Below are 22,508 nucleotides of genomic sequence, written 5' to 3' on the forward strand. Positions count from 1 at the left end.
GCTTTGTTCGTAGTGATGCTTTCTAAGGCCCACTTGACTTCACATTCCAGGATGTCTGGCTCTAGGTCAGTGATCACACTATCCTGATTATCTTGGTTGTGAAGATGTTTTTTGTACAGTTCTTCTGTGTATTCTTGCCACCTCTTAATATCTTCTGCTTCTGTTAGGTGCATACCATTTCTGTCCTTTATCGAGCTCATCTTTGCATGAAATGTTCCTTTGGTATCTCTGATTTTCTTGAAGAGATCCCTAGTCTTTCCCATTCTGTTGTTTTCCTCTATTTCTTTGCATTGATCGCTGAGGAAGGCTTTCTTATCTCTTCTTGCTATTCTTTGGAACTCTGCATTCAGATGTTTATATCTTTCCTATTCTGCTTTGCTTTTCGCTTCTCTTCTATTCACAGCTATTTGTAAGGCGTCCCCAGACAGCCGTTTTGCTTTTTTGCATTTCTTTCCAATGGGAATGGTCTTGATCCCTGTCTTCTGTACAATGTCATGAACCTCATTCCATAGTTCATCAGGCACTCTATCTATGAGATCTAGTCCCTTAAATCTATTTCTCACTTCCACTGTATAATCATAAGGGATTTGATTTAGGTCATACCTGAATGGTCTAGTGGTTTTCCCTAATTTCTTCAATTTAAGTCTGAATTTGGCAATAAGGAGTTCATGGTCTGAGCCACAGTCAGCTCCTGGTCTTGTTTTTGCTGACTGTATAGAGCTTCTCCATCTTTGGCTGCAAAGAATATAATCAGTCTGATTTCGGTGTTGACCATCTGGTGATGTCCATGTACAGAATCTTCTCTTGTGTTGTTGGAAGGTGGTGTTTGTTATGACCAGTGCATTTTCTTGGCAAAACTCTATTAGTCTTTGCCCTGCTTCATTCCGTATTCCAAGGCCAAATTTGCCTGTTACTCCAGGTGTATCTTGACTTCCTACTTTTGCATTCCAGTCCCCTATAATGAAAAGGACATCTTTTTTGGGTGTTAGTTCTAAAAGGTCTTGTAGGTCTTCATAGAACCATTCAACTTCAGCTTCTTCAGCGTTACTGGTTGGGGCATAGACTTGGATTACTATGATATTCAATGGTTTGCCTTGGAAACGAACAGAGATCATTCTGTCGTTTTTGAGATTGCATCCAAGTACTGCATTTCGGACTCTTTTGTTGACCATGATGGCCACTCCATTTCTTCTGAGGGATTCCTGCCCACAGTAGTAGATATAATGGTCATCTGAGTTAAATTCACCCGTTCTAGTCCATCTCAGTTCGCTGATTCCTAGAATGTCGACATTCACTCTTGCCATCTCTTGTTTGACCACTGCCAATTTGCCTTGATTCATGGCCCTGACATTCCAGGTTCACATGTCTTGGTCCTACTTCCATGCTGCCTTCCTTATCCTAGGTAAGTGCTGCAGAGTATTACATTATATGGTTGTGCTAGTAGTAGTGGTAGTCGCTAAGTCGTGTCTAACTCATTGCAACCCCATGGACTCAAGCCCTCCAGGCTCCTCTGTCCATGGGATTTCCCAGGCAAGAATACTGGAGTGAGTTGCCATTTCCTTCTCTAGGGGATAGTTGTGCTAAAGTCTATTTATTTGCTCTCCCTCTAACAGACATTAGATCATTCCTAATTTTCTAAGGTAAAAAAAATGCTTCAATAAAATGCCCTTGCATATACTATATGTCATGAACACTGGGACACTATCGAGTCTTATTATTTTGCATGCTATCAAGAAAGAAAAATAATGCTTCCAATTAAACTGTGATGTAACATCCTAACATCTTAAATGTTCAGTGAGAAGAAATTTAACAAATTATAGCATATTATTGGGTTTATAAGATAGGTTTCTAGAAATAGGATTGCTCTTTGAAAGACTGCACATGATATGATAATATCAATTTACCCCTTTAAAAGACTGTACCAAAAATTAAAAAATAAATAAATAAATAAAAGACTGTACCAATGTACATTCTCACCAATAGCATATGAGAGAATCTACTTCTCTTAACCGTTTTCAGTCATCAGATACTGTGCTAATCTAATGGGTGAGAAATGTACCTCATTGCTGATCCAGTTGTATTTCTTTATGAGTGAAACTAATCATCTTTTCATATATTCACTAGCCAGTGTATTCAAAAGCTTATGCCTGTTTTCTGTAACATTTTTGGGACTTCCCTGGTGGTCCAGTGGTTAAGACTCCACACTGCCAATTCAGTGGGTGAAGGTTCAATCCGTGGTCAGGACACTAGATCTCACATGCTGTGCAGCACAGGCAAAAGGTTAAAAAAAAAAAGATTACTTTGGTTTTTTTTTCCCATTTTCAAGATCATTAAGATTATTCGTTTTCTTTTTTTAGTCCTTTGATAGAACTTTTTTTACAAATTGGAAGATAATTGCTTTACAATGTTATATTAGTTTCTGCTGTACAACAATGTGAATCAGCTATGAGTATGAAAGTAAAAGTGTTAGTCGTTCAGTCATGTCTGACTCTTTGCGACCCTGTGGGTTGTAGCCCACCAGGTTCCTCTGTCCATGGAATTCTCCAGGCAAGAGTACTGGAGTGCCATCCCCTTCTCCAGGGGATCCTCCCGACCCAGGGATCTAACCCAGGTCTCCTGCATGGCAAGCAGGCACTTTACCATCTGAGCCACCATAAACTCCATAAACATCCATAAGTATACAGTCATTCATTTTATTAATATGTATTATGGAAATTAGATGATTGCTATTTATTTAAGATACATTTTTGTAGATTTAACCTTGACAGGATCATATGCTATTCAGTTTAATGAAGAAATTAGATACATGTCAGTTCAGTTCAGCTCAGTCGCTCAGTCATGTCTGACTCTTTACGACCCCATGGACTGCAGTACGCCAGGCTTCCCTGTCCATCACCAACTCTTGGAGCTTGCTCAAACTCACATCCATCGAGTCGGTGATACCATCCAACCATCTCATCCTCTGTCGTCCCCTTCTCCTCCTGCCTTCAATCTTTGCCAGCATCAGGGTCTTTTCCAATGAGTCAGTTCTTCACATCAGGTGGCCAAGTATTGGAGTTTCAGCTTCAGCATCAGTCCTTCCAGTGAATATTCAGGACCAATTTCCTTTAGGATGGACTGGTTGGATCTCCTTGCAGTCCAAGGAACTCTCAAGAGTCTTCTCCAACACCACAGGTTCAGCTGGGTCATTCTAACTTGGAGTTGCTTGTGAGTTGCAGCCAAATAGTGACTGAGACTGGACTCTGTCCCTTAACTTTTTTTTTTTTTTTTTAATTTATTTATTTTTTAATTGAAGCATAATTGCTTTACAGAATTTTGTTGCTTTCTGTCAAACATCGCCTTAACTTCTTAATGGTAACTTTTACTCAGCGTTAAAAAATAAATTAGTAAAGAGAATAATTTTATTTCTGAGTATGAAACTACTATTTCATACTAAATTATAAAACTTATTTTATATTAAAATTCAATATTTAAAATATATAATTTAATTTTATTATAATGTTTATATATAAAATAATATTAATTTTGTTTCTGAGTGTGAAAGCGTTCATTTTGGAAAATAACACATTAAAGTCAGAAAGCAAAGGAAAGAAAAAAATCGTTTACAATTTCTCTACCTAAGGCCAACTGTGGTGTAAACTACTGAAATATTTTAGCTTATTTCCTTTCATTTATTTAATAGGAAGATTTTCAAATATGCTTATAGTAAGTTTATTCACATTGAATTTTTTTTTTTTTCATTAACCAAGTTTATTGTTGGGGAGAGTCTCATTCACAGTTCCCTGGAAAGAAACTGAACCAAATCTTGACATTTTATGTTAAGTAGGAACAGTGAATAAGGCACATAATATAGGTGACTCTTAGGCCACCAATGTCTTTTTCTTAATATAAAAATAAACATAAGTAACTAATGGAATAACAAAATAAAAGTTTATTTTATTAGAATTAGGAATGTTCTTTCCCTCTGGACAACCTGAACAGTCCAGTTACAATGAAAATCTAAGAACAGTTATTTCCACAGCACAGTGTGCTCTACGCACAAAATTACAGGGTTAGGAGCATTTAATCAATTTACCAATCTGATTGTCTCACCAACCCGCCCCCTCCCATCCCCCAAGTACTCTATACCGGGATTTTTGTACATCAAGTCCTTTTCTCTCTTATGCTAAATTTCAGTTCCTAACCATGGCTGATCCACATTTTACACTGCAGATTCAACCATTTCAAATCAAGTCAGTCAGTCTTGGATCTGCTATATTTGTGTGTATGTATACACATGTGTATTTAATGTATTTATTTAAACACACATAAAACACATACAATCTGGGTTGCAGCGGATTACATAGAATTTAGAGTCTGATGATACACATTGAATTTTATAGGAAAATGGTTTCTATTGTCACCTCTTCAAAATTTTTCAAAAGTTAGAACCAACTCATTATATTAAACTGTCATTGGTAAAAAGAGGGAAAGGAACTAATGACCATTATTGTCATTCTGTAAGCCGTTATACTAGGCACTGAATATCCTCACTTATTTTCACAAAAGAAACTTTGAAAAAGTATTACCATTTCAATTTTATAGAGATTGTAAATCAGAAGAACTTAAAAGAAAAAAAAACATGTCAAAGTCACAAAATTTAAAAGTGGCACTGGTGTTTAAGCTCGGGTTTGACTCCAGAGCAACTTGTACCTGATTATACACCTACAGCATCATTGCACAGGGCACATTTTTATATTTTGACACCTATTTGAGTCAAATTGAGACACGTATCAAATATATTAAAAACATCCTTCTAAACTTTGTGATTAAAATTAAATCTCTCACTTCATAAGTGATAGGATTTTGAAAAACAAAGAGCCACATCATTTGGAATAGAGCAATAGTTTTAGCAGCAGGGAAATCAAGGGGGACACTGATCCCTACTCTAAGTGACCACTAGCTATGGGCACAGAAGACCAAGAGGGAAAGGTAGATTTTGCTGTGTCAGTTACACTGTTTTCCAAAATAGAATGTGAGTTAGATAGAACCACTTTATAACCATTCATGTATTTGGTTATATATAAACCAAAACGGAGCATCTGTTTGAATGCATGTGTCATAACTTTGCCTGAATTGCCTGCAACCTGGTTGACTACATAAAATCAATGTTAATCCACAACCCAGTGAAAGAACTAGGTACCTTGTTTTTCATATATACCTCTGTTTACTCTCCTATGTATATCCCTTTATACACACACACACACACAAACCACAGTGCACATACTCATTCATACACACACACGTAGAGATGCTGCATAATTTTTCTGAAACAATTACCTTACAGCTAAATATTTAGGTTATTTCCCATCTCTGCTATTTTTAATTATGCTAGAATTCTGTTTCTGATCATTTCCTTAGGGCAGATTCCTAACAGTGAAATTTGGGGATCAAATAATATGAATGAGTTGAGGCTTTTGACACACATTACCAAAAAGCTTTCCAGAGTATGGCAAACAGAGTATGCATTTACTCTTCTACCGGTAATATATGAGGCACCTTTATCATGACACCCTCATCAGCTTAGAATAGTTTCACAGACTTAAGCATGCCTCAGAATCACCTGGAAGTCTTCCTGGGATAGATTTCTGGGCCCCGCCCTCAAATCTCTGACTTAGTTACAGTGAGGCTTTACAATTTGACTTCTAATAAGTCTCCAGGTGATACTGATGGTGCTAATTTGGGACCACATTTTGTGAATGTGACCACAAATGGGACCACATTTCACGCAGTCGTGTCTGACTCTTTGCAACCCCATTACAGTCCATGGAATTCTCCAGGCCAGAGTACTTGAATGGGTAGCCTTTCCCTTTTCCAGGGAATCCCTTCTCCAGGTGATCTTCCCAACCCAGGGATTAAACCCAGGTCTCCCACATTGCAGGTGGATTCTTTACCAGTTGAACCACAAGGGAAGCCCAAGAATATTGGAGTGGGTAGCCTATCCCTTCTTAATCATATCTTCCCAACCCAGGAATCGAACTGAGGTCTCCTGCATTGCAGGCAGATTCTTTACCAACTGAGCTACTAAGGAAGCCCCACATTTTGTGAGCCACTGGCTTAGAAGATTATTGTTTTTAACCTTTAGCCATGCTGACAGGTAAAAAGTGGTATCTTGTTTTATTTTATGTTTCTTTGATTTATTGTTATTGTTCAGTCACTCAGTCATGTCCGACTCTTTGCAACTGCATGGACTGCAGCATGCCAGGCTTCCCTGTCCTTCACCATCTCTGGTAGCTTGCTTAAACTCATGTCCATTGAGTCAGTCATACCATCCAACCATCTCGTCTTCTGTCATCCCCTTCTCCTCCTGCCTTCAATCTTTCCCAGCATCATGGTCTTTTCTAATGAGTCGGCTTTTTGCATCAGATGCCAAAGTATTGTAGCTTCAGCATCAGTCCTTCCAACTAATATTCAGGATTGATTTCCTTTTTAGGATTGACTGGTTTAATCTCCTTGTGGTCCAAGGGACTCTCAAGAGTATTCGCCAACATCACAGTTCAAAAGCATATTTTTTCATATACTTTGCCCCTTGTATTTTTTATTTTTCTTTGCTAAGTCTTTTATGCATTATCTTCTAAAGTTTAATGCATTGATTATTGACCTATAAGATATATATACACATATACACACATCTATATATATGAAGTTAGCTTTTTGTGCTTTTTTATATCGTTCATTTTTTAACACAAAGATATACTTTTATGTGATCAGATCTACAAATCTCTTACTAGGACCTTTCCTCCAAAGTATTTTTTTTTCCTTAAAGATTTCTTTCCAAGTGAAGTTTTACATACATTTATTCTCTACTATAACCTTGAAAAGTAGATATCAGACCATTTTACAAACAAGGATGCCAAGACTTAGAAATACTGGATACAGTGCCTAATGTCACAAAGCCAGTAAGTGGCAGAGCGAGGATGAGAACACACCATTTGAATACGCCAAACTGTTTCCCTAAAGAAAGGAAAACGAACCTTCACTGACTCAGTTATGTGGCAGGCACTCTCCAGAGCAGCACAGCATTATAAAAAGAACATAAATTTTAATTTAACAGAGACCTTGATTCCGATCCTGGTTCTATGACTCTTGAGCTGCATAATCACCCAAAGGTCACCTATCTTCTCTAATACTCAATTTTCCCAACTGCAATATGAAGAAACTAATAACAACATCTAAAGAATTGTGGCTATTTTATGGGGAAATGGAAATGAAGCATTTGTAAACTCAATAGCACTATAGCAATAATGTAGTTGAGTTAAACTTTGAAAATCTAAAGTATTTTATAAAATTCACTTGTGCCTATAGTTTCTGATGTTACTTCTTACTTTACTCTTGGTTTTCCATTTAATCATTCATCTTGCCGTCTGTCGTATTTTATTCAAGTGCACTCACCTTTTTTAAGCCTCTATCACCTATTTTTTCCATCTGTTTTCAAATTCAGTGCTTCTTGATGACCTTTATAGTTATGGGGGTTTGTTCTCTGTTTTATTTTGAATGTTCTGAATACTGAATTATTCTTCTAAGAAGAGAGGTATCCACTTAAATAGACATTTAACCCGTGATGAAACTTTCATTTCTCTTAACTTTCTCCTTTTTGTCCATCCTTGAAAGTGATTTATATTTTTGAAGATTCTTAGCATTGGTACATAGAGATGTATAAAGTGGCCTTAACTTTTAATGGACAACACAATCTTCTTTCCTTTGGGCTCATCTTTTTTTTTTTTTTTTTGACTGCACTATGCAGCTTGTGGGATCTTATTTCCCCAACCGGGGATTGAACCAGTGCTCTTGGCAAGGAAAGTTCAGAGTCTCAGTCACTGAACTGCCAGGGAATTCCCTAGCTCATCTTCTTTTATAGGTATCTTATTTCTGTGGCTTGATTCTCTTTTATAAATAAACATTTTGGTTTTGAAATTATGAAAAAGCCACACACAAAAAAGCTACATTGTGACTCTTCTCCCTTTTTTAAATTTCATAATATATAAGCCCATATCTGATGGAGTCCATATCCAGTTAGTTCTAAAGTGTTATAATCAGAAAGCAAAGCATGGCCTTTGCCTACAGTTTAGAAATAAGAGTAATTTGATAGGGAAAACTCTTTAGGACTTCTGCTCTCATTGGAGTTCTGAATATATAAAATATTGAAATATTTTTGAGGACTTTCCTTAAGCAATTTAGTCCTGTCAACAAAAGCCTAAGTAAAACTAAGATTAATAGAGTTAAATTTTGTTCTTTACAGCTAAGTATCAACTAAAGTCTGAGGTTTAGCTATGATATACTCTAAGAATTAAATTCAAAAGTAAAATTTAAAGATATGTGGAATGTTGGCAACTGGACATTTTTTGGCGGAACTAGAAATTGTCATTAAATGATAAACGATCTTGGATGTCTTTTAATATAAACCTCTACTTTACAGATGAAAAATGAGGTGCTAAGGCAAGTGACTTGCAGTTAATGGGTGGCAGAATTTGAACCTAAATCATCATCTGATTCCTTACGATATGGAAGCATAACTTTTTTTTTCATGATATAGGAATAGAACTGGATACATAAATCAACTGACCCTCTCACATATGCTAAGAGAAAATAGAATCTTCACCCTAATAAACATTTCAGAAATAATAATGAAGAAAATAGAGAAGCAATGTAATCCTCTGTCAGAGTTCCATACAGATATAGAAGGGCAAATCCTTAAAAACATGTAATTTTAAGGGTAAAACTGTGGACCAAAAATATAGATTCGTAATGTTGACTGAAAAAAGTCTGTTAAACCTAAATTCTTAGGTGCTGTAATGGGCACTGCTAAATTGCCTTCCAAAAAAAAAAAAAAAAAACCACTGTCAGTTTGCTCTCCTACCAATTAGTCCAAGAGTGTGCTTACAATCTTACAAATATTTTACATTGTAGTTTTTTTCCCAATGTGGTTATGCCCTCCCCCAAAATATGGTATACTGTTTCAACCTGTGTTTCTCTGATTACTGAGTTTCAGTGTCATGCTTTGAGGCCATTTGTGTTTCTTGTGTGACTACTTGTGTATTTGTATTGCCCGTTTTTCTACTAGGGTCTCTCTTTTTCTTAGTGATTGGGTATTTTTCCTTATCTATTACACATAGTACAGTTATTTTCTCTTGGTTTATCACTATTTTTTTTATGGTTTACCTTGCCATAGACACTTTAGTTTTACATGGTCAATTGTGTGAGGATGTTTCAATTAAGTTTTATAAAGTTATGCTCATATCAACCAAGATCTTGTAAGGAGAGAGAAATCACATAGTAACTGGAATAGGGAAGTTTATTATTAACCATCCTGGGGATCAGTTAACAAGGGGTTGGCTTGTAAGATGTAAAGAGACCCCTAAAAATATAGGCATATGTGCTGTTCTTATATACTCAGTTGTATATGACTCTTTGCAACCCCATGCACTGTAGCCCACCAGGCTCCTCTGTCCATGGGATTTCCCAGGCAAGAATACTGGAGTGGATTGCCTTTTCCTTCTCCAAGGGATCTTCCCAACCCAGGGATTGAACCCACATCTCCTGTGTCTCCTGCATTGCAGGGGAACTCTTTACCTGGTGAGCCATTGAGGAATAGCAGCTATAAACTTCTAGGGTGGAAATAAAGCATACCCTTCTGCCTCTCCCTCGCACCTCAATACTCCCAACCTCAGTGCTGAGAATCCTGACCTTGTCAGAGCCTTGGTCACTAGGTGACAGAGAAATCACCATGGCACCCTGCCTACAAAATTTACTAGAAATCTACTCTCCGAACTCAAAGGAAATCCATCCATCAGGGTACATGGAAAGGTATATTGCCCATGGGAGGTGGCAATGAAACCACCCTAGAAATAGCCTGAGGGAAGCTGCCAGCCCCATGCACTGCAGGAGCCTGGTACTGGAGAAGACACTCGGGCTGCAGGAGTCTTGTACTGGAAGATCTTGCCAGGAGGATCCACAGAAACCAGGAAGGGCACCTTCTCTTGTAATAGCTTTCAGCCTTCCTACTGACAATATTTAATATAGTTCAGTTCAGTTCAGTTCTCCGTCGTGTCTGACTCTTTGCAACCCCATGAATCGCAGCACGCCAGGCCTCCCTGTCCATCACCAACTCCTGGAGTCCACCCAAACTCATGTCCATTGAGTCAGTGATGCCATCCAGCCATCTCATCCTCTGTCGTCCCCTTCTCCTTCTGCCCCCAATCCCTCCCAGCATCAGAGTCTTTTCCAATGAGTCAACTCTTCGCATGAGGTGGCCAAATTACTGGAGTTTCAGCTTGAGCATCATTCCTTCCAAAGAACACCCAGGGCTGATCTCCTTTAGAATGGACTGGTTGGATCTCCTTGCAGTCCAAGGGACTCTCAAGAGTCTTCTCCAACACCACTTTTCAAAAGCATCAATTCTTCGGCGCTCAGCTTCACAGTCCAACTCTCACATCCATACATGACTACTGGAAAAACCATAGCCTTGACTAGACGGACCTTTGTTGGCAAAGTAATGTCTCTGCTTTTGAATATGCTCTCTAGGTTGGTCATAACTTTCCTTCCAAGGAGTAAGCATCTTTTAATTTATTATGGTTCAGTTCAGTTCAGTTCAGTCACTCAATCGTATCTGACTCTTTGCGACCCCATGAATTGCAGCATGGCAGGCCTCCCTGTCCATCACCAACTCCTGGAGTTCACTCAAACTCATGTCCATTGAGTCAGTGATGCCATCCAGCCATCTCATCCTCTGTCAACCCCTTCTCTTCCTGCCCCCAAGCCCTCCCAGCATCAGAGTCTTTTCCAATGAGTCGACACTTCGCATGAGGTGACCAAAGTACTGGAGTTTCAGCTTTAGCATCATTCCTTCCAAAGGAATCCCAGGGCTGATCTCCTTTAGAATGGACTGGTTGGATCTCCTTGCAGTCCAAAGGACTCTCAAGAGTCTTCTCCAACACCACAGTTCAAAAGCATCAATTCTTTGGTGCTCAGCTGTCTTCACAGTCCAACTCTCACATCCATACATGACTACTGGAAAAACCATAGCCTCAACTAGACGGACCTTTGTTGGCAAAGTAATGTCTCTGCTTTTGAATATGCTCTCTAGGTTGGTCATAACTTTCCTTCCAAGGAGTAAGCGTCTTTTAATTTCATGGCTGCAATCACCATCTGAAGTGATTTTTGGAGCCCAAAAAAATAAAGTCTGACACTGTTTCCACTGTTTCTCCATCTATTTCCCATGAAGTGATGGGACCAGATGCCATGATCTTCGTTTTCTGAATGTTGAGCTTTAAGCCAACTTTTTCACTCTCCTCTTTTACTTTCATCAAGAGACTCTTTAGTTCCTCTTCACTTTCTCCCATAAGGGTGGTGTCATCTGCATATCTGAGGTTATTGATATTTCTCCCGGCAATCTTGATTCCAGCTTGTGCTTCTTCTAGCCCAGCGTTTCTCATGATGTACTCTGCATATAAGTTAAATAAGCAGGGTGACAATATACAGCCTTGACATACTCCTTTTCCTATTTGGAACCAGTCTGTTGTTCCATGTCCAGTTCTAACTGTTGCTTCCTGACTGCATATAGGTTTCTCAAGAGGCAGGTCAGGTGGTCTGGTATTCCCATCTCTTTCAGAATTTTCCACAGTTTGTTGTTATCCACACAGTCAAAGGCTTTGGCATAGTCAATAAAGCAGAAATAGATGTTTTTCTGGAACTCTCTTGCTTTTTCGATGATCCAGCAGTTGTTGGTAATTTGATCTCTGGTTCCTCTGCCTTTTCTAAAACCAGCTTGAACATCAGGAAGTTCACAGTTCACGTATTGCTGAAGCCTGGCTTGAAGAATTTTGAGCATTACTTTACTAGCGTGTGAGATGAGTGCAATTATGCAGTAGTTTGAGCATTCTTTGGCATTGCCTTTCTTTGGGATTAGAATGAAAACTGACCTTTTCCAGTCCTGTGGCCACTGCTGAGTTTTCCAAATTTGCTGGCATATTGAGTGCAGCACTTTCACAGCATCATCTTTCAGGATTTGAAAGAGCTCAACTGGAATTCCATCACCTCCACTAGCTTTTTTAGTAGTGATGCTTTCTAAGGCCCACTTGACTTCACATTCCAGGATGTCTGGCTCTAGGTCAGTGATCACACTATCCTGATTATCTTGGTCATGAAGATCTTTTTTGTACAGTTCTTATGTATATTCTTGCCACCTCTTCTTAATATCTTCTGCTTCTGTTAGGTCCATACCATTTCTGTCCTTTATAGAGCCCATCTTTGTATGAAATGTTCCCTTGGTATCTCTGATTTTCTTGAAGAGATCTCTAGTCTTTCCCATTCTGTTGTTTTCCTCTATTTCTTTGCATTGATCGCTGAGGAAGGTTTTCTTATCTCTACTTGCTATTCTTTGGAACTCTGCATTCAGATGTTTATATCTTTCCTTTTCTCCTTTGCTTTTAGCTTCTCTTCTTTTCACAGCATTTGTAAGGCCTCCCCAGACAGCCATTTTGCTTTTTTAAAACATGGTACCAGCTGGCAAAGGAGAACTATTTAAAGGGCCCAGCTCCATTTTCTGCAGAGAAACAAGGAATGGCAGATTAGGAGCTAAATAGCAATAAATTAATAACTGGCACAGCACTTTGTTATACCTGGATTGTGCTTTTGTGCATAATTTGAAATAACCATAAACATTTTTTTATAAAGGTAAAATTGGAAACAAAGACCTATAAATAAAGAAATTATTGAATAATCTATGGTATTTCCATACCACAGATTACTATGCAGCAATTATGAGGTGAGTATCTAGATATATGCACAAATATTAAGCCTTTAAATCATATTGTTAAGTAAAAATTAACAAAATTTTAAACTATTAAATGAAATGAGTATAATTAATATAATAACACTGATTATAAGATATGCACATACACAGATTGTGTATTCAGAAGCAGAAGTCCTAAGATTACTTTGTAAGATTCTATAATTCATTCTTATGTATAAACCAACACTAAAGCATCTCACATAATATCTTAATTGTATTAGAACTGTCTTTGTGCAATTTTTTGTTGCCTTTGAACTAACTGATTTATAGATAATACAGAGGTAAAGATTGTCACAGGTCAAACTGACTCAAATTTCAAATTAGTAAAGTTCTTAGAACTTCTGAATTCATATAATGAAAATCTGTGTGTGTGTGTGTGTGTGTGTGTGTGTTTCTTTTAGACAGATGTTGAAAAAGTTATAGCAGTTGCCTGGGACATCTTTCAGCCCCTTCTCTTTGGACTGATTGGAGCAGAGGTGTTAATTACAGCTCTCAGACCAGAAACTATAGGTAAGAATTTCAAAGTACTACTTTTGCTAAAATCAACTCTTTCTATCTATATTCAGTTGAAATATCCTTAGTAGGTATGTGTCCACTGATTCTTGTTATTGGAGTAGTTGGTTAGAAAATAATGTTTGTCAATCTAAGACAGTAAATTTTACACCTTTAATATTGTTCCTTGTAAAGCAAAGTGACACTGCTGACTACCATCAGTAAAATGCAGGTCTGTTTTCCCAAGGGTAAAAATGGTCATGTAGCCTTGCCCTGGTCAAGAGCCAGAATCTTAAAGATAACTAGTGAGTCCTATAATATGTAATAATATGTACCCATAGAATAGAAATGTTTGTTCATTCATTCTTTTATTCATTCACACATTTGCTGTGGTGGTTAGTCGCTCAGTCGTGTCTGACTCTTGTAACTCTATGGACTATAGCCTGCCAGGCTCCTCTGTCTGTGGTGTTCTCCAGGCAAGAATACTAGAGTGGGTTGCCGTTTCCTTCTCCAGGGATTCCCTACGAAGGAATCGAAGCTGAGTCTCCTGCATTGCAGACAGATTCTTTACCAACTGAGCTACAAGGGAAGCCTACACATTTGCTAGCCATCATGTTAAAACTCTCTTAATTCATAGCACTTTATTTAAAAATTAATTTATGCACATATACTCATTATTTCCTCCTTTCCTTGCATCACATTGTTTTTCCATCCATGCAGGGGCTGCTGTTCCCTGCCACCTCTTTCTGAATCTCATGCATAGATTCTTCCCATTTTTTCATACATTTTCAAGTAGACTTGTCACAGTTTCCTCCTCTTCAGAAGTTAAATGGATTTTAATCTCTCTTATCTTGAAATAATATCATCCCTGATTCTGATTCATGCTATAGCATGGATGGACCTAGAGGACATTACACTAAATAAAATAAGCCAATCATAAAAAGACAAATACTGTATGATTTTATTTATATGAGTAAAATTCATAGAAATGTAGAGTAGAATGATGCCAGGGATCTTGGAAATGGGGAGATGGGAATTTGTTGTCTAATGGGTACAGAGTTTCAGTTTTACAAGATGAAAACATTCTAGATATTTGTTGCACAAAAACATGAATGTTTAACTTGATGCTTACTGAACTGTAAGTTTTTAAATGATTAAGATGGTGATTTTTGTTAAGTATGTTTTATCACAATCAAAATTTAAATAAGTACACACATATATATTTATAAAGGATATGTGTACATATATATGTGTATATACATCCTTTCTCCTTTCACTGCTCTCCTCACCTACCATTCTCTCTCTCTCTTCCTCTTTTCAAACTTTTCCAAAAGGGTACCTATATTCCACTTTTCCAAAAGGGTACCTATATTCCGCTTTTCCATTTCAGTTCTCTTTCTCTTCCTCAGTGCATTTAAGTCTAGCTTCTGCCCTAACACACAGCCAACCCTGCTCTTACCAGTGGATTTATGTTATTAAGTCCACTGAATACTTATGAGTCTTTGTTTTTCTTGATCTCATATCAGCATTTGATGCTATTAACCTCTTTAAAACACTTTCATATTGAAGTTTGAAACTTTGTATTTTCTAGTGCCCTTTGAGTCTTTACAGTATATATGGCTTAATTGCTGCTCCTATGCTTCTCACTCTTTATCACTTTCCCGAGCTTATCTGCACAGTGACTTTGATTATAAACTATGTAATTCCAAAATCTTTATCTCTAAATTTGTATATCCAGTGCTTTCTTGGACATCACCACTTGTAAGCCCCACAAAACTTTAAACTCAATATGTCTCAATCTTCCTCATCATCTTCTCCCCAAACCTTCAATGTTCCCTCCTGGGAATGGTATTATCTCTTTTGTACCTTGTATTTCAGCAACAAATACCTTTGAAAATATACCAACCTGAGAGAATATCCTCCAACAAAAAGCTACAAAACTTTTATCTGTTAAAAAAAAAAAAAAAAAACTTTATTGCAGATTTACATTAGAGCTTCCTGCAATGTCTTTCCCTTTTACAAGCCTTTTCAACTTGAAAAAATTGTTCTCAATTTTCTGTTCCTTTTTGAACTTCATTGTTTTCAACTGTAAAATGAGCCTAATTACCCCACAGCTTGTAAGGATTTAGTAAAGTAGTGCACTTAAAGCTGACTGTGGAACCTGGCACAGAGTAAATACTCAACCAATGTTACTTTTTAAAATATTAACCCTGTTAGTTAGCAGTCACTTTAGCTGTGGCTTTCTCAGGTCCAGTAGCCTGCAATGGCCAAGTCACAATCCCTTATTTTGCACATCAGGATGAACTTAACTTTACCAGCAAAGAATTCTAAATGCTGGTTGAATGAAGTAGCTATATATGACAACAAGGGCTAATAGGCTGTCAGTGTACACACCAGTATGATGAAATAGATGTAAAGTGCTGATGTCTGTTCTGATTGGTCAGTGCCCAGCCAGCTCTGTTCTGATTGGCTCATTGCATTCATAATGGCTCATAAATATTTTGAATATCACCTCTTCGTGTTCTGTAAAGACTTCTCAACCACTTTGTTAAAAACATTAATGTTTTCTTCTCCTATGCCCCCTTACCAGTATGTTTAAACTGTATTTGCCTTATAGTATGTTAATTAGTTGTTTATGTTTCTGTCTTTGATGTTCATAGAAGCAGAGTCTGTGTATTTACATTTCTGTGTACTAGTACCTAGTTCAAATCCTGCCATGTATAATTATTATTGTATAAATTCTTTTAAAATAAACACATGAAAGAAAGTGTTGTTCTTGCTATAAAGCATAAAATAACGTTCAAATCTCCTTTGTAAAAATTTAAATATGTTTAATTTCTGTTTTTATTTTAGGGGAATACTCTGGTTTCTCTTCAGGTCTAAATAAATCTTTCACATTTTACTAAAAAATCAGGGGGAAATACCTTCTTTTAAACAAGTGGTCTGATTGATCCTAAATATTGATGTTTTAATAAATTATGCCTTGCCATTTTATTTTTTTAATTTTTTGAATGTGTTTAGGCTTCTGTTGAAAGAATTTTGAATCAGTAACCACGAGATTCAGGGTTTTTTTCTTCCCCTCAGTATTTCCTTATGTCTGAAAACTGAGTATTTCTTACAGGTCTTTGTGTTGCCACCCTGGGCATTGCAGTATTAATACGAATTTTGGTCACATATCTGATGGTGTGTTTTGCTGGTTTTAACATTAAGGAAAAGATATTTATTTCTTTTGCATGGCTTCCAAAGGCCACAGTCCAGGTAATGATGGATTTTAATTCCTATTTCTATATGATATCTTGAAATTTTTAATAAGAGAGCTTGTTCAAATTTGGTGAAAATAAGTATATGAAGTTTGATTTATGATAAGATTTTATACTGATTTACTCTTTAAAAGTTTTATTCTTGGTTTATTGATTCATTAAGTATGACAGCTCATTTAAATTTCTTTAGACCACCAGAGTACAACTAAAAATCCAATAAATCCCTATACTACTAGAAAGTAGTAGTACATAGCAGGAAGGAAGAGTTTGAAATTTTATCAGGCAGAGCTCTCTAAATAACCCAGAGATAGTTATTCACTCTCTTCATTTCAATAAATAGCATAGCCCATCTTAGTATTGAAATGTATGTGACTATATGATTGATGATCAGTTATGCTTGACTACAGTCTTTATATATAATGGAGAAAGATTTATTGAGAAATAACTCAGAACATGCTTTATTTCCTCGATTATTAGTTGATATTTAAAATTTTCAAACCAGCTGAACCTCCTGACAAACAATCATATGACCCACAATTTGTGCACTCCAATGAACAAGGCACTAACCAATAGGTGCTTAGAAGGATTTGCCAGGTATTTGGTAGCATACCTGTAATTGCTAATTAAATTAGAACTGTACAGATCATCGTTTGTTGCAAATGTAACATATCCCTGACAGTATTGTATATTCTCCAACTAATTACAAGAAATGAGAGTTACTTGTTTCATCCTTGATTATTTTGTGATTATTTAAGTGTATAAATTTCTTGTTTCATGAAACGAAAATCAGATGTTAATTTAGGAAGCTTTGAGAGATACGTATGCTGCTCTGGAACAGTATGTCAGATTTTGTGTGGCTGCAGGGTTAGGGCATTATTCCAGAGAAGTTTTTCTTTCAATTATACATTCATAGGCGTCTGAGACATAAACATAATGGCTAAGAATGCTATGAAGTTAATACAGTACGGTACGTAGAGTAGTTTCTCCCTCTAACAGTAGTTTTTCCTTTTAACAGTGATAGGAGTTTAGAGAGTTTAGAGTAGTTTCTCCCTCTAAAAGTAGTTTCTCCTTTTAACTGTGTCTCCCGCCTCCACACTGCCTCTGGTAACTTTAGCATGTAGAAAAAAAAATCATTCTAGTTGCTTTGGTATGAAAGATTTGTTTCTAAAGTTAAAATTTGAAGGATGGCACTTTCCCGCTCTGAAAACAAGTTTTAAACTAAGGAGAAATTATCTAGGATGTCTTGAATAACGCATGTTCTCAAACAATTATTGTATAGAATTTCCCTTTTTCTTCTTTTGCCACTGCACAAGAAACAAGACTTTCTCATATATTTTTTCCATGTTAGTGTTCTTTAAACTATTTTTGTCTATGACCCATAAGAAGTATACTTTAAATGACATCTCATTTAATGTATGTTAGTAAACATACAAACCCTCTCAACACACACACACACATACACATTTACACACACAACAGAGAACTGAAAGGGAAATGTGTATTGTAATGTGTGCAGTTCTTGCTGAGCATTCATGAAATGTTGAATTAGTTCTGGCACAAGGTGATATACCATAGCAAAGAGCCCTCAAACGCAGGGACTAAATGAGAGACTTTTTATGTCTTTCTAACCAGTGGTCAAGAATGCCCATTCCAGAGCTGGCAAGGTAACTGCTGTTCTTGTGCCTTTCATCCATGAGTCCAGCTTTCACCATTTCCATCCAATGGCAAGGGGGAAATAGTAAGGTCCATTTCTTTTCAGGGAACAATTAAAAAAAGAAGCATTTATCACTTTCGCTCACCTGTCAGTGGCCAAAACTTAGATATATAGCTACAACTATTTGCAAAGAAGACTGAAAAAAAGAAGTCTCATTTGAACAGCAATGTGACCAGCTAAAACTCAGCCACTTCTATTATAGAAGGGTAAAGGGGCATTCAGATATCGTGGGCAATTAGTAGTCTCTGCCGCTGTGTCTCATCCACACTGATATTTTCTCTTCTGTTGTGTTGTCCTGGAGATCAACATTGTTGTGTTCTGTGAAATAAGGGGATAACCAGGTTGATTAATGTATTTTTCCCTTGTGGCACTGATAATATTGCATTTTGTCTCTAAAAGATTTTTCATAATACCTCCCAATAGATAAATTTTAAATAAAACATTTCACCAATTCCTAAGGCAAAAAATTAATCAAATTCCTAATGAGATCAACTTCAAGTTTCAAAGGTGCCTACCACTTTCAAGTTTCTTAATGTTTAACAATTAGTTTAGGCTCTGAAGCAATATTCTTATGTTTTTTCATTTAAAACTTCACTATCTTCCAATAAATATCACTGCATTTTTTCATCTTATCCTTTCTTAATTCCAAATTCCTAAAGATGAAAGAATGAGATGACCAGTAACTTTCATCTTTATTCAGGAGGAATTTAGTATATTCTTGTTATGGTTAATTAATATCCTAAGTCTGTATTTGCCTGGTGTTTTGAAATATATCTGCCTGATATTTTTGTAAGTTTGCCTTATTCAAATAGGTACATATGAATCATCCTTCTTTCCCTTGGCAAGGGCAGGGAGAGCTTTCAGATCATTAAAGTCAACTGCAGTACATTTTGAAAGAGGACTAAGAGAACTTTCATAATTGAGCAAAAGAATAAGACATTTGTTTTTGCAAATGATAATATAATTCACCTTTTTTCTATGTGCTTGTCTTATAATGCTTCCAACTTTACCTTTAACCTTTCTTAGGCTGCAATAGGATCTGTGGCTTTGGACACAGCAAGATCACATGGAGAGAAACAGTTAGAAGGATATGGAATGGATGTGTTGACAGTGGCATTTTTGTCCATCATCATCACAGCCCCAGTTGGAAGCCTACTTATTGGTTTGCTCGGCCCCAGACTTCTCCAGAAAGCTGAACAAAATAAAGATGAAGAAGATCAAGGAGAGACGTCTATACAAGTTTAGAGGTGAAAAGAGAGAATGCTGAATACAGCCCTCAGAAGCATGCTGTCAGTGCCTGCTTTTGTCAGCTAGCAGAGACTAGTTTTATCCGGATGGATATTGACATATTTAGTGTTTAAGTGTAAATTAATAGAACCAGAATGTGGCTTTTTTTAAAAAAACAGCATTTTTAGCTATTACCGGGACGGTGGTAATGTTCTACGTCTGCAACCTGCTCCCTTCCTTATTTTTTTTTTCTTCAAATAACTATTCATCATTATCTCTTAGCTTGTATAGGGACATGTATACTTTGGGCTTCCCTGGTGGCTCAGCGGTAAAGAATCTGCCTACAACACAGTAGATGTAGGAATCACAGATTTGATCCCTGGGTCGGGAAGATCCCCTGGAGGAGGACATGGCAAGCTACTCCAGTATTCTTCCCTGGGAAATCCCATGGACAGAGGAGCCTGGCAAATTACGGTCCAGGCGTTGCATGGACCTAAGTGACTGAGCACACGATACTTAAGTGTACTACCACAATTTAATTTCAGTGTCCTGTTTTGCTAGCCAACAGCTTGCTCTGACTTAGTGTTACCATCACAATTTCATAATTCATGGTCACCTAACCTTTCATGCCTTGAATTGTTTTGGGCCCTTTTTTCTTTTTGTTTTTAAATACCATAACACAATCCTTCATCCATTTCTACCTTCCTTCTTCATCTGCCTCTTTTCCATTTCTACCTCTCTTACTTGTCTTTCTATGAAGTAGTATTTCTGATTGTTCCCACCAAAAATTTTTAAAAGTACACAAAATAATTTAATTGGTTCTTTCTCTTGCACCTGTCCATGTGTCAAAGACTAAATCCTATCCCCATAGTTAGCTTCACAGAGCCCCCCATTTCAGTGGCTCATCTGAGTTTCCTTCTACCTAAGCAGTGTCCTGACCTAGCCCTTTGTTTTTTGTGACCCACATTTTCAGGCTCTTCCTGTTCTCTAGGTAAGAGATAGCTAATTTTTAAATCTATGTCAGCCTCATGAATACCATATTAATCAGGGTAAGATAAGCTGCTATAATAAAGAAATGAAAAATTAAATACTTAAATAGAAAAATTTATTTTCCTCTTACAAAACCAGTTGACAGGGTTACTCTGCTCATGAGGTTTATTCAGAGACCCATGTCCTTCCATCCTGAGACTCTGCTGTGCCCTAGCTTAGGACAAAAGTCCCCTTTCTAGTCTTCAGGAAGAAGGAAAAAAAAGGAAGCCCAAGACAAGCAATTTATTTTTAAGGAAGTGATGTGGCAGCAGATACATCTCTCCTCTTACATTCTGTTGGTGATAATCACACCCACCCAGCTGAAAAGTATTATCTCTCACTAAGCATTCACATTCCCGGGAAATGGAAAGACCAGATTTGAGAGCCAGAAGTACTATCGTGTTGGGTGTTACCATCACCTAGTAGCATATCCTTGCAGGTTAACAAGGACTATCTAAAGATGTAACTTTAACCAAAAGAATGACTTCCATGGCAAGAATTTCAGGAATTGTGACATGCCAGTAGAGAAGATAAGAAAGTCTTACCTCAGAAGTCTCATTTTCTCCCACTTAATCAACTGACCATTTCTGCTTTTTTGTATCACTTGTTAAGTTCCTGTACTCTAGGTCAGCTCCTGCCTAGTTGTTAGAATAATCATGTTTAGATAATGTTGTCATTAGACTACCTAAGGTTCTGATTTAATAGAGACAAACATATGAACAATCTGTAAAAAGGGCTATAAGTACTCTGACAGAAGTGAGTATAGGGTACATTCACCCTTCAGACTACTCTTCCAACCCTTCCCATCATGACTTTCAAGCTGTTCTAAACCAGCTTAATTTTTATTAATCTAACATAATAGGAAGCCAGAGAGTTTTCGTTTTTACGTCAGCCTGACTCTGGTTCCTCTATAGGACTGTATTCCCTTAGTGTTTATGTTCTCAACATGGACCAGACTAGTTTATACCAAAGTTCAGAGAGGTGAACTTCCTTGGCCAGATGCGCCTTGGTTGTAGCACCATAAACTTAATGCTCATCTGGTCCTCTACTTTCACAGGCTCTGAAACTAGAGTCACCCAACAAATATTTACTAAAGCCTTTGGTGGCCCAGGCACATCATAAAGACTAATGTTGTTACCATCTTTAAGGATCTGACAGTCTGATTGAGGATAGCGACCATTAAACAAGAAGTTGCAAAACAGTGTGATAAGTGCCATGATGCAGAGAGTACAGGGGTGCCAGGGAGCTCATAGCAGGAGTAACCCATAAATCAGGGGGAGGTGCACTTTAGGCGCCCACTCCAGCGTTCTTGCCTGGAGAATCCCAGGGACAGAGGAGCCTGTTGGGCTGCCTTCTATGGGGTCGCACAGAGTCGGACACGACTGATGCGACTTAGCAGCAGCAGCAGCACTTTAGGCACAGCCTCCAGAGAAAGTAGGACCTCGGCTAGGATGTGGGGATAATTAGGACTTAGCAAAAGGCATGGGAGACCCAAGGGTGCTGCAGTTAGTGCAGGTTCCCATGTTCACCAGTAACTCTTCTCCATGTAACATAACAGGCTTTCAATACTAATACAAAATACAGTTAGTATAAGCAAATAAGAATGTTGTTGTAAATATTCAAGGCCCCAAGAAAGAATTAGAAATGGAAATTCAGAGTGTAGAAATAGTTGAAAATCCCCAAAAGTGACTGCCCATAGCCTATGCCATTTTCAGAGCATGTGGTGACTTTTTACCTACCCCTCCTCGGTGAGCAGCCACCAACCAAATCTCTGTGGCTCTCTGTCCAGTGGGCTTCCCTGGCAGCTCAGTGAAGAATCTGCCTGCAATGCAGGAGACCCAGGTTCCATCCCTGGGTCAGGAAGATTCCCTGGAATAGGAAATGGCCCACTCCAGTATTCTTGCCTGGAGAATCCCCATGGATAGAGGGGCCTGGCAGGCTACAGTCCATGCAGTCA

At 37.6% G+C, this 22,508-nt stretch overlaps 1 protein-coding gene across 6 annotated transcripts in view; it reads left to right on the forward strand.

Moving 5' to 3' along the window:
• The window catches only part of SLC9B2 (solute carrier family 9 member B2), a 62,228-nt gene extending 40,032 nt beyond the window's left edge, over positions 1–22,196 (forward strand). For 5 of the 6 annotated variants that reach the window (XM_027543937.1, XM_027543942.1, XM_027543938.1 and 2 more), the window contains 3 exons: positions 13,231–13,339; positions 16,443–16,579; positions 19,322–22,196. In XM_027543937.1, coding sequence (XP_027399738.1) covers positions 13,231–13,339; positions 16,443–16,579; positions 19,322–19,540 — 465 coding nt within the window. In that variant the 3' untranslated portion in view covers positions 19,541–22,196. The remainder of the gene's footprint in view (positions 1–13,230; positions 13,340–16,442; positions 16,580–19,321) is intronic. The other variant, XM_027543943.1, reaches the window with a different exon arrangement.
• The last annotated feature ends 312 nt before the right edge of the window (positions 22,197–22,508 follow it).

This window comes from Bos indicus x Bos taurus, chromosome 6, assembly GCF_003369695.1.
Source record: "Bos indicus x Bos taurus breed Angus x Brahman F1 hybrid chromosome 6, Bos_hybrid_MaternalHap_v2.0, whole genome shotgun sequence".
Lineage (NCBI taxonomy): Eukaryota > Metazoa > Chordata > Mammalia > Artiodactyla > Bovidae > Bos > Bos indicus x Bos taurus.